Raw genomic sequence first — 13,234 nt, 5'->3', positions numbered from 1 at the left:
TGAACTAAACAGACCTGATGCACACTGTCCTTGCTCTTGACTACTAAGGTTCTGCTCCTCCCTTCCTCTCTTCACCACCCCAACTTGACTAGACATTTCTACAGAACCTCCCAAGCCAGCTTTGTCTATAAAACAAAACCACAAATCCTAATTCTGGTTTCACTGATCACTCTCTGTACCGGAATTTAGCACTTCAGGCTACTGGTTTATACCTACAGTTGTGCTTCTGGGAGATTGCAGTTACATTAATCTTCCTGGAGATTACATTTCCCAGTACTGTAACATCCCATAATGGTTCTAAATGAAAATTGGAAGCGAGGCTCGCTTTGCCTCTTCACTTTTAAAGAGTAGCCCTGTCAGGGGTAATTTCATTACCAGGCGCAGTTTAAAACAACAGCTTTGCACCGAAAGAGCTTGCAAATACTGAAAGCATCTGTTCCATCTCAACACACTGACTGAGAGGGTTTCAGAATTGGGTCAGAAGGATTTTTTGTCCCCCTCCCTTCTTCTGACAGCTCTGCCATCATAAATGATTCATATTCTCATTGCACATAAATGTACCTCAAGGAGAAGTAAACATATAAAGAAAAGAAAGGGCGTGAGAAAGACTCTAATATCTGCATGTGTTTTTCAGATCAGGCTCTTTTACTCCCTCCCTCCTCCCCCCCCAGACACAGACACAATTTAGCTCAGACAACTAGAGTGGATTTTCAGTGAACCAAGGAGAGAGGGGGATGAGGTGAGGGGTGGGATTCATTTTGGTGCTGGGATGAAATAGAATTAATTGCCTGATATCTCTCAGAGCACCACACACCGCGCAGCACATGCAGAGCCAACTAGAAAGAACCCTTTGTCACACGGCAGACTAGGGCAGCTGCGGCAGTGTCCGCCTCCCAAGGGGAATTCCTACAAGCCATTGATCGGACGGGGTTTGTTCTTTCGTTAGGGAAGACACAAAGTACACAGGTGCCCCCCTCCCTTTATCATAGACGCTCGCAAAGCCAGTTCCCAGCCCGCACATCTGAGCCTATCCCGTGCCCTTCCGCGGTACAAACCTTCCTGCTCCACACAAACACACGCACCCTAGTTCACAACTGTAAGGAAGACCCCCTTTTAACTTTGCACCACTGTGATGCAAATGGCCCCGAGAAGTTTTGCAGAGGCAGCCAGGAAGCAGTGCATTTATAGCTGTGAGCTTATCTCTAAAGCACAGGGGGGCTCTGAGCCGGCAAGCCAAAGATGTGTAAAGGGGCAGAAAGACGCGGCTGCTGGGGGAGGATGGGAGGAGGGCGGATGTGAGACACTCTGGTCCTTACCTGGCCAAAGACGGAGCTGAGAATGGGGTGCAGCTGGTGGAAGAGGGGATCTGGTTCCCCGGATCTGTCGCTGCTGTTGGACTTGGTGGAGTACTTGCTGCTGGACTTGGACAGAGGTGACGAGCCTTCAGAGAGCTTTAGGGACTCTCTGCTAGACCCCTCTCTGTGACCGAAGAAAAAGTCCTCCTCCCTCTCCTCCCCATCCCTCTGGGTGTGCTGCTGCTGTTGGTCCAGGCTGGGATGCTGCTGCTTGTGGTGGTGATGGTGATGTTGGTGATGATGCCTAGATGTCCTCGCTTGTTCCTTGCTGCTGCCTCTGCTTGGACCTCCTTCTGCTGGCTCTGGCTGGCTCTCACCCTGTCCATGTGACTGCTTCTTGAGTCCCTTCACTCCATTCTCCTTGACTCCTGGGTGGCAAAGTGGCCTCCTGGAACTGGGGTCGCCATGGAGCTGTTCCTGGCTGCTCAGCTCCCTCGCTGGGTACCTGGGTTGCCCCTTCCCGTCCCGGGCATGGCTCTTCCTGGGCTGGGGCTCTGCTCCTGCCGCAACCCTCCGGCTCCCCCCTGCCTTCAGCAGCGAAGTCTTGGATTCGCTCTTTGCAGTGGGCGAGCTCATCTCGGGCAGGCTACAGAAGCATCTTAAACCCAGTGGCGGCGGCTGTCTGGGGGAAGCTCTCCGCCCGGCAGTCCCCGCAGGCTGGAGGAAGTGCTCGTGGCATGTCCTTCAGAAATCTGCTTAAATTCAGCACCACAGCCCATGTGACAGCTCCAGACAATGGCCTGGGAAGGCACTGGCTCCGCCAGGAAGCCGGGGGCTGGAGGGCACCGTCTCCTCAGCAGCAGCCTTGCCTCCCCCTCCCCTTGCTGGCAGCCCAAGGTGCCGACGCGTAGCTCCTTCAGGTGAGGCGCTCAGTCTCCTCCTCGCCTCCCCAGCGAGAGGAGCCGACCCGGGGGCGCTGGGAGACAAGCAGGGCGCTCCGTGGCGTCTCCCACCCAGCCCGGGCTGCGCTGTCTGCAGCTTCCCAGCAGGCTGGGGGAGGATGGAGATCGCTGCGGCAGCTGCATGAATTTTTAAGCGGGGATCGTGTGGTGCGTGAACGTGAAGGGGAGTCCGAGCGCCTGAAACCCGAATCCGCCCCTCTCACCCACCAGCAAGGGCTGAGGGAGCCGGTTCGGTGTCCGGCAGAAAATGAGCATCACCATAAACACCCCAGGACGCTTCACATTAAACTCCTTCCCTTGTCTTGGGAACCGGCCCCCTCCTTGACTTGCAGGGTGACCAACTTTCCAAGTAGCCCCGGCCCTGCTCGTTTGTGTGAGCATGAACTTGAAGAGAGGAAGCGGACAGCAGAAAAGGGACTAAATCTGGCTACTGATAAGAAATAAAGTTTGGCACTGCTGTGGGGAAGCTCACACTGCAGAGGGCAGGGGCAGGGTACTGCTGTGGGGAAGCTCACACTGCAGAGGGCAAAGGAGAGCACTGCTGTGGGGAAGCTCACACTGCAGAGGGCAGGGGCAGGGTATTGCTGTGGGGAAGCTAACACTGCAGAGGGCAGGCGCAGGGCACTGCTGTGGGGAAGCTCACACTGCAGAGGGCAGCGGCAGGGCACTGCTGTGGGGAAGCTCACACTGCAGAGGGCAGGGGCAGGGCATTGCTGTGGGGAAGCTCACACTGCAGAGGGCAAAGGAGAGCACTGCTGTGGGGAAGCTCACACTGCAGAGGGCAGCGGCAGGGCACTGCTGTGGGGAAGCTCACACTGCAGAGGGCAGCGGCAGGGCACTGCTGTGGGGAAGCTCACACAGCTGGGGTGCTAGCTGAGTTGAAGGCACTGCTGTGAGAAAGCTCCCGTTGGTGTAGTGATGGCTTCCACTGGTGCACTGCTGTGAGGATGCCGCAGCTATGAAAGTGGTAGTTAGCGCTGCAATCGGGGACTCCATATTCCACAGAGTTCTAGCAGGCATTTTCTGAGCACTGTTTTTAGGGAGCTCAAACTGCTTAAGTAATACATCCCTGGAATCTTAGACCTGGATCCAAACTTCTTACTGGCATAATTGGCAGGAACAAATCCCTGGATCAAAACACTCCAAAAGGTGGAGGTTCAGATCAGGGCTGCTGGGGGAGGAGGGGGGCAAGTGGGGCAATTTGCCCCAGACCCCGGGCTCCACAGGGGCCCCCACGAGAATATAGTATTCTATAGTATTGCAACTTTTTTTTATGGAAGGGGCCCCCGAAATTACTTTGCCCCTGGCCCCCTGAATCGTCTGGGCGGCCCCGGTTCAGATTCCTGATCCAAATCCCAAAGTTCTCAAAGTTCAGGAGGGTTGGAGTCAGTTGTTCAGACTATTTTAGAGATAGCTTCTTCCTGTGAACTCAGATGCAAGCCTGGTAATGGATCTGGGGCCTTGGTTCAAGGCCATTATAAAAATAAAGAAACATTTGTTTCTAAGAAATTGGTGTCTCAAGTTTTACTGTAATCAAACCCAGGACATTATTTGCAAAGGGTGACAGGTTTGAAAAGGGGCTTTAAAATTTAATCAGTTATTGTTGGACAAAGAGAAGTGCTAAATGTTCCAACCAGACACATGTTCTTAGTGAGTAAAGGCCACACTCTCCCCTTCCCCTACTTTTGCATGCTGTGCTTATGTTTCATTAACAGGCCTGGAGACTGAAGGCGCTTAGCTACAGAACAGGTATAGCATGTTCAGCTGCTGTGCAAGATTCTCCCACAATATGCCTCAAGCCTTCTCTAGGGTCAAGGGAAGAGTCCAATTTCTATGGCTAATTAGTGCCAGTTGTGATAATGGTTATTGTGATGAGGACACTTGTCCAGTAGCAATTTCCTACTCAAATCTACACTGTCATTCTAGCTCTTAATTACAGCCCAGCTGCCCTTTTGTATAACTGGCTGTTCATATTTTATAATATTAAACTAGAATTGCACTCCAGAAGCAGTATGGTTACATGTATGAGAGGCAGAGTCCTCACTAGAACTACTGTAGCTGGCGAACTCATGGATACTGAAGAGGCATTTCTGCAAGGAAGCTCACACTCAACAGCACACTGGTATGAGAATCCATAATGAGGAACTCATACAGACATTAGGTGTGCTTTGGAGAAGCCCATAGTGCTGGAGTTATGATATTGACGTGGTACTGCTTTTAGAGAAGCTGGCATTCCTAGAGTCCCATCTGGCACTGACAGTGCCCTGCTGTGAGGAAGTTAACACCACTGCAGTGCTATTTGACATTGCTTGCTGTGAAGAAGCATGAAGTTATTGGGGCTATTTCTGAGGACTGTGGTGATATCACTGCCAGCATATGGGTTATAGTTCCCTGTCTCAATCAACTGAGGACTGCAGAATGTTGAGCAGATGCCTCATTTGTGAGAAGGGAGTCACTTATGCAGGTGTGTGATTCATCACTTTGGAGAGCATTTCAGGGATGAAGGTAAGAAACAGCTCCACCGAGTCAATAACAATGCAGCCTAAGAGCCATGTTATAGAACAGAGCAGCAAGGAAACAGGCAGCAGCTGAAGCAAGTGCAGAATGGGACAGAGTGAGAGCATGGATCTAACACATGTTGTTCACTAACCCAGGCCTGGGTCTCAGCAGGGAAGGAACATGTTTGGAGAATCTGAAATAGCCCCTCCTTTCAAATTTGCTTTTAAAGTTCTTCACTTATGTCCTCTTGCAGACAGTTTAATCTTGGGATCGCAGTGTAAAGCAAGAGGCTGTGTGGCATCGACTGAATACTAAAGAGCTAGCTGATCTGCAGGAGCCAAATGCCAAGGAACAACAGTGCCCAGTTACAGAGTGAACCACCATAAATCCAGCTGTTAGATGTCTATGGACATCTCTCCAGAGAGAATGGATATTCTATGCCATCTGGCAGTACAAAAGAGGACAGAACAGAATCCTTGAGACACTAAGATTATATTACATAACATGCGCACTCACTTCTTCCTGAGATGGAACTAATGTCAAAGCTATCTGTGTAATTCAAAATCAGAGAAAGGGGATGGCATTCCATTCCCAAAGTCATAGGCATCTCAATGTCAGCAGGGGGCACGGAGCTGCCTGTCCCATTCCAGCAGGTAATTATGAATGCAGTACTGCCTGTAAGTGGTAAAAATCCTGCTCAGTCTTTATATCAATTATCAAAAGCTCTCTGCTGTTGCGATCTGAATCTTTTTGCCCCTCCTTAGCACTAGTGAAAAGGGCCTGGAAGAAATGGAACAGGACTCAAAGGAACCAGGGGTCTATTATCTGTCCTAAAGGGAACTCAAAAGAGCACATTTCAGTTTGTATTAAAGAGACTAGGGAGCAGTCCTGTTAAGGAACTGCTTGACAGTGAGATGAGTGAGAAATGTCCCAGGACAAGTTGTGAAGTCCCAAAATGCCTGAGGAAGGAGAGGCCATGGGCTTTGTGATTCGTTGGAACAGATCTTTCTGCAGTATTACATTTTCCTGCTTCTTGTCTTCCTTACACTTGCATTTGGAGTAACACTACCTTCTTCTATGAAAACTATAACACTCTGCTCTCCAAGGAGCACCTCAAAGTGCTTTACAAACACAACTACACGTATGGGACAGGCAGGTCTCATCCTCATTTTACATGTGGAGAGACTGAGGCACAGATAAGTTAAAATGACTTTTACCCAAGGTCACATAGCTAGTCAATGACAGAGCTGGGAATAGAAGAGTCCTGACTCCCAGAAGCCCCTATTCTATCTCCTCCTGAGCATTCCTTTTCTATCATTCTCCCATTCTCACATTCAGACCTTCTTCCATAGGGCCGCTTTAGCTTTGAACTCACTTGCGGCGATGAAAAAGGAAGGAGACAGAGCGCCAGGTCATGGTAGCCGAAAAGCCTCCCAAGGACTTTCCACTGGGGTATTTATTTTCTTACTTCTCTATTTACAACACTTATGAGTGGTTCAATTTTTGCGCATAGGAGGAGCATACAATACTCCCCAACATAACCTAACAAGCCCATATCTTGTGCACGTGAAAGCGAGCAGCGAGGGTGATGATTAGGTCAGCCAATAAGTTTCTCAATCACAGGCGTGGGGGTGTAGGCTGCTCCGGCCTCGCAGCCACGGGCGCAGTGTGCCGCAGCCGTGAGCTAGCGATTCGGGAGCTGTGTGTCTCTACATTCACTCACTAACCTTGTGCACTAAATGAACGCTCTCTTCTTATTAAGATCCCATCTTGCCCTGTGAAACCCATTAGTGGCATCCTGCCAGGCGATCAAGGGTAGGACATTACCTTAAACAAAGGGATAAATCACTGCTTGGATATCTGACAAGCAACTATGGCATTATGTATCCAAACTGTACTGGCTATTTAATGTAGAGTGTAAGTTCCTTGGGTGACAGGCCGTCTCTTCCTCTGTGCTCTGTAGAGTGCTAAGCCCAATACTGCTGCTCATGAAATAGCCTCTGAATCACTCCAAAACATGCTAGACCAACTCCTGTTCCCAGGCAAGCCAATGGGCATTTTGCCATTGATGTTGATGGAACCAGAATTTGGCTCATATGCTGCGACTGAAAAGGCATTCTGAAAAGATAATGGTAGAAAGATGTTTACTGAGGATTTTTTGGAACAAGGATTCCTTTCCTGAGGAAAGTGAGGTGAAACTTAACTTGTTTTAGTCTTGAAAATTGTTGCCTTTATGGGGATCTAAGCATGATAAGAGCGTGTGAAAGGTTCCTACAGAGACCCATTTTGGTACAGGAAAGGGGTAGGAATTTAAGTTCAAGAAGTAGGGGATAGGATAGAAATTAGAAGAGATTTTTTTCTTCCAGAAGGTCATTTTATTATAGAATCATCCATCAAAGGAAGAAGTAGTGAGAAGGATGAACAAACTGAAAGCAAAGGTGGACTAGGCAGAGCTGCTGGGTTGCTAGAGAGGGGCTTGTCCCATGGCACATCCTCTACCATGTCTTTGTCTCTGTCAAATGATGATGCAGAATCACAGTGTGTTTCAATGGGAACAAGGGTGCCAAGTGTCTGCCTTCAGGGGAATTGCAGTTGGCCAAGCATGTGTCTGTCTCTAAAGGGAGCTACAGCAATGACAGCTGGAGGTTCTGTTTGCTTGATGATGTGGTGTTGTTCTTCAGGTCTTACTCCATAGGAGAAGAATAATCCCCACAGCATTACAAAGGCATTATTGTTCTGGCTGTAATCACTGTGCTCAAATCCACTCTGGTTACTTACACATGCAGTGTCACTGGGAACAGAAAGCTCACTTCAGCCAGCACTAGATGAAGGGCAGCAAGCAGCCAGGAGAGGACTGGGTTCTGCAATCAAATAACTCTGAAGAGGAAAGGGACAAAAGTGGCCCGTGGGGACTCTGGGGAGGGATGGGAAAGAAAGAGGGTTTTGCAATCTAAGTGGCAGCAGAGATTGAAAGACAGAGACAGCAGCCTACAAAAGAGAAGAGAAAACCTACAGGAAACAGAGATAGTGTGAGAGAACCAAGAATGATTGAGAGAGAGGAGAGAAGAGGAGAAGGGGAAAATATGAGAGCTCTGTCTTGTCCTCTTAGCTACAGGGGGGGTAGTGATGCTGCAAAGCCTGTCAGAGGGAGAATCAGGTAGTGCCCTTCTAGCAGGACAGTGGGGACATGGCAGATGGGAGCAATCTTCAATGGGGTGAAGGAGAAAGTTATAGGGGCAAACAGCATTTCTTGTCATGATAATGCTAGGGAAAGATGCAGACCTTTGCATGGCTAGGGCCCTGTGTTGCTATCATGATGGGCCACTTAGAGCAAGAGATGATATTGCACACATCAATGAACTTTAAACATCTTTGCAATTGGCCACACCAAGCAGGAAAGGAAATTTAAGAAATGCCCTGACCCTCTAAGGGACAAATACAGCAGGGCTTCTCTGAGCCAAAGAGCAGGGCCTAACTTCACCCAAGCTCCAGAGAAGCAGCAGCTCACCCCGACTCAGTTCCATAACAAACCCAGGAATCTTCCTAGAGCTGCATCCTTCTGAGGTCCCTCTTACAGACCCCCCTCTAGCCCTACAGGCTGGAAAGGGAATTAACTCAGTCCTGAAAGCTGGGTTGGCCCTGCAGATCCATTCACTCTGCACTCAAAATGGACAACTGTGGTCCTTCCTCTAGCCAGACCCATTCCCTACCAAACTGTGATCCACTTCACAGTGCACCTCTACCTAGCAGGGCATTCTGTAGCATTGGAGAAGGGGAGGGTAAACCACATGGCAGATGGGGCAGCACATTAAGTTGTAGATTTCTGAGTCCTTGTGTTAAAAAGAAGAATTCTCCATGTAAAAAAATAAAAGTAGTATTGACATGGCTCTAGCAGGGACACATGGTGCCAGTCTGTGGATGGCAAGCGGAAGTCCCAGGGCAAAAAAACATGTGGTGCCAGAGAGTAAATAGGAAAGGAAAGTTTTATCAATTGGCTCATCTTTAGCTCTAATTGAGCACAACAATTAACATGGGAGGAAAAGTTTTCACAAGCGACCTCTCAATACTCTCCTTCTAGATGAGCCCAGCTCTCCCAGGCATCTTTCCTGGATGAGTCCAAATCTCCCAGACACCCTGCTTCCTCTGGGAGCTCACAGTCTCCAGCCTGTGGTAGGATGAGGCAGTCCCAAGGAATCAGGTCATGTGATGGAGTGATCTCTTCCCCTGAAGGGAAGAGAGGAAGGGCTAAAATGACACCTGGGTCATATGAGCAGTGCCATCTTTTCAGAAAGATAGGTGGACTCTTGAGTTGAACTGAGCAGAGGTGAAAGTATCCCTGCCTATGTGGTAAATGTCTTCCATTTTTGCCTGCTTTGGCATATTTTTAATATGTGCCAGCCAGGAAAAACTACTATCTATTTATCACACCCTATTTGCCAGACATTGAGGGGTTGCATTTGGAGGGCGTCTTGAGGGATGGAATGGGAGCAAGGATCTGCATTGGGGAAGGACCGAGGCAATCGCTATTGCCTTTACTTAGCATAGCATAGCATGCTGATCTTTACTGCAGCCAGTTCATCCTTGGTAGAGGACAACTCTTGACCTTATGATGGGAAAAGGCTCTTTTCTGCAATTCAGGATTCACTGGGAATTAAGTGTCCGTGTGTTCCATTTGCAGATGATGACAGATTCTTGTGCCATTTCATCTTGCCACCCCCGCCGGGTGTTTGAGAAATTAGGACACAAGCAGTTGCTCCTTTTCATCCATTGGTCTCTCCAATATAACAACTAAAACATGAGCTTCCATCATGACACTGCAGGGGGAACTCAGTTATTACAGCAAACGAGATAAGGGTGTAAAATAAATAACCTGAACTCAAACTCAGATTGGATTGGCCAGAGTGATTCACTCATTATCTCCAGGCTCCAGGGCAGCTGTTCTCCCTTCATTGCAAAGATTTTACATAATGAACATAGCTAATGGTACAAAATCAACAAGGTGCCATTAGAACATAGCTCTGGAGAGACAATTTGGCACATACAGCCAATAAACAGAAATGAAAACATGAGTCTGAAAATATGGACATGTACTGACCAGCTTCAGCTTAACCCTGTTCACTGTGGGAAGGAGGATAAACCACAATAGCTTTAAGCTTCATCACTTCAGGCTGGGATCTGATCCTTAAAATCAAGGGGATTCTTGCCGGATCAGGACCTAATTCACATACACTAAGCAGGTTTAAGTCTGTTTAGAACTTGAGAGCTGTCTAAGGCAATCCCAGGGGATTGCAAGAGGTGGTGCTGGTGACTCAGGTCAAAATTATCAAACTTGGGTGTTAAAATGATGTATGTAAAAATCTTGGCTAGGGCACCTACGGAAAAGTGGCCTAATCGTCAGAGGCGCTGAGCACCTGCAACTCCCACAGAAATCAACACAAGCTGCAGTAGCTCAGCACCTCTGAAAATCAGGTCACTTTTACTTAGGTGCCTAAATATGGATTTAAGTTCCTAACTTTAGGCACCCAAATATAGAATCATAGAGTTCAAGGGCAGAAGGGACCACTAGATCATCAAGTCTGACCTCCTGTAGAGCACAGGCCACCAACACAACCCGCACACTACACCCAACAACCGAAATAAGACCAAAGTAAACAAGACCCATAAAAAACTAGATTATGTTTCACAGGGAGAGAATAGGAGGGAATAGGAAAGATCGAGATACACCAGTGCTTGAGGCCTCTGCAATGGCAAGGAAATGATTAAATGAGATATACCCGGATAATCCTGGCAAGTGACTCACACCCACATGCTGCAGAGGAAGACAAAAAAAACCCCAAACCCTGATCATAATATGAAAAGTTTGAGAGCCCTCTTTTCTCTGAGTCAATGCTGAACCAACACCCTATCACATTGTTAGGGGGCACTGTGCTGTTCGAGGTATCATCTTGTGCATGAAACATAACACAAAGGCACTGAGGATTCATAGTCACTAAAAGATCCAATAATATTTTTGCAAGAGTTTGAGTACTACCCTGATTTCCTAATAGCTTGAATAGTTAATTAGCCCAGAATCTCAAAGTTATTTCAATGCTTAATTACCATTCATTTCAATGCCAGTTAGGCACCTAAATACCTTTGAGGATCAGGGCCATTCTGCCTAACTTTCCCTTCAGTTTTAACTGAAGTCATTACTCACGTCTCCTCCTACAGTACTGTTATAAATACAGAACGCTTGTGGTGTCACACCTCAGAGATGGCTGCATTTCAGTGGTGGGAGAAAGATCTCTAGAAACAGTATGAAAAGAGAGCTGGGATCTTTCAGGGTGAAAAGTGCTATAGAACTGGAAATTGTTATAATAATTAGTAGTGATGTTAATAGACTGAATCTTGTGATGGACAAATAAACCTGAGATTTGGTATGAAATCTGCCTCAGGCCATAGCTCTTATTTGGCTCCCTGTTCCCTGGGAATTTAAATCCCATGTCACTTAACTGAGCTTTCACTGAATCCTATATACTAGAGCACAAACTGAACAATAAAGAGGATTGCATTAAGAAATATTCCACACGGGGGCAAAAAGCACAAAATCTTTTTTAGGGACTACAACCCAGATCTGAATACTTACTACATTTTCCAGGATGGCAACACACTTTCCAAAAGAGGGTGAGAATCATTATCCATATTTTACAGATGGGGAAACTGAGACAGAGGACGTTGACATGATTTGTCCACCAAATATACCAAGATAGCAAAGGAGCTTGGAATAGACTCCAGGTCTCCTGACTTACATCCCTGTGCACTAAGCATACTTTATGCCCCATTTGCAGGCCTAAAATAAATCTTGGACACTTGCACATTCAGGTGAATTTTTTAAAGTGAAGAACAAGGAACCAGGTGTTAGTGCATTCACAAATGTCACAAATTCACAGGCACAGCAGCACAGAGTGACTGTGCCAGCACCTTGTCAAGATGGATGGAAAGTGGGGTGGCTACGAATCCTAGCAGGCAAAACAAGACCAAGAAAAAGTTCACAAAGTATTGGTGTGAGGTACTTCCATTTCTGATGGAAACAGCATGAACAGAAATGAAGTTCAAGTTCCTAAGATGCCTCTAGGGGATTGGATTGGATTAGAATGAAGGATCCTCACTTTTATGGAAAAGTCCTATAGAATTGAATAGAAAATAATAACCTTAGTGTAGATTTTTTCTGAACCATCCTATGGAATTCTATAGCAGGGATAGAATCCTCTATTAAATTCCATAGGATGATTTAAAAACCCTCCATTGTAAGGTTGCCATTTTCTATTACATTTTATAGGGTTTTTCAAACCAATTTTTATAGAACCTTATTAAATACCTAGAGAAATGTCTTGGTTTCATTGCTATTAAACTCTACAGTACTTTTCCATAAGGCAAGGAGACAAGTTTTTACAGAGGCAAATTAGCACATATGGAAAGAGTAGAGCATGTTTTAGATGAAAATACAACAAACAGGCCATATTTGATCTTACTAAGAAGATAAGACACAGGCGCTCAAAGTTACCTTCAATGGCAAAAATCACCTCTCTAGCACAAATTAGTGGATACAGCACGGGGGCTGAAAGTCAGGACACCTGTGTTCTAGTCCCCTCTTTGATCCCCTGTGACCTTATCTGAGACAGTTGAGGCCAGGTGCTGTAATCTTTTCTCATACTGAGTGGCACCTATAACAATCGGCCCCTTCACCTTGGTTACTTTATATGTAAAGTAGGTAGTTAAACTTATCCATCTTTCTAAAGTGTTTTGAAACCATTTTATTTCTATTTAAGGATTTCTATTTAAGTACAAAGTATTAAGTATTGTGGCTATGGAAATGATTTTTTTCCTGTCTTCTTGGGCAGTATCCAAGCCAGATGCAAGAAACTAGGCTTCTTTCATTTTCTGATGTGACCCTGATCCTAAAACTATAGGAATAGGTACAGATCCATTCTCCCATCCTTTTCCAACCTGGGATGAAGGAAGCAGTTCAGATTTGATGTTCAAGCTCACTTCTCTAATTTATCTAGTTATTAATAACACTGCAGTGTATGAAAAGTGAAATAATTTTCAAAATCTAATTTAGTATTAATGCTCTTTGTCTACTCTTTGCATTTCTTTCAGGCTGTACAATGAACTGAAAAGGGCAGTCACTTCACTTTGGGTATCTAGTCAGTTTCAAGTAAGCTTCACTTTCAGTTTCTCATGTACTAACTACCTCTATGCAACAATGTTTGGATTATGAACACAGGATGGTGTTGTTTATTTCTTTAAAAACTCATAACACTGTTTCCACTGGACTTTACTTAATTTTTAATTTAATAGAAACAATTATCTTGGTTTAAGGTCTTACCAAAGTTTTTTTCCTCCCTACACACCACCTAGATCTGAGCCAAACTTAATCTGACAGCATCCTATTGAAAACAAGTTTTGGTGGTGGAGTCTTTTGCTCAGAGGAAACAA

The 13,234-nt window shown here is 46.3% G+C and overlaps 2 protein-coding genes across 4 annotated transcripts in view; both read right to left on the bottom strand.

Annotated features, from left to right (window-relative positions):
• Positions 1-2,542, bottom strand: part of CABP1 (calcium binding protein 1) — a 39,080-nt gene extending 36,538 nt beyond the window's left edge. The window contains exon 1 of one of the 3 annotated variants that reach the window (XM_005288671.5): positions 1,317-2,542. In XM_005288671.5, the coding sequence (XP_005288728.1) occupies positions 1,317-1,931 (615 nt within the window). In that variant the 5' untranslated portion in view covers positions 1,932-2,542. The remainder of the gene's footprint in view (positions 1-1,316) is intronic. The other 2 variants (XM_005288672.5, XM_042841660.2) reach the window with 2 other exon arrangements.
• RNF10 (ring finger protein 10) overlaps positions 1-13,234 on the bottom strand; it is a 207,074-nt gene that overhangs the window by 131,857 nt on the left and 61,983 nt on the right. The window lies entirely within an intron of this gene.

Source organism: Chrysemys picta, chromosome 15, assembly GCF_011386835.1.
Source record: "Chrysemys picta bellii isolate R12L10 chromosome 15, ASM1138683v2, whole genome shotgun sequence".
NCBI lineage: Eukaryota > Metazoa > Chordata > Testudines > Emydidae > Chrysemys > Chrysemys picta.
The sequence above is the reverse complement of the archived record's forward strand: the minus strand, read 5'-3'. Positions and strand labels throughout refer to the sequence as shown.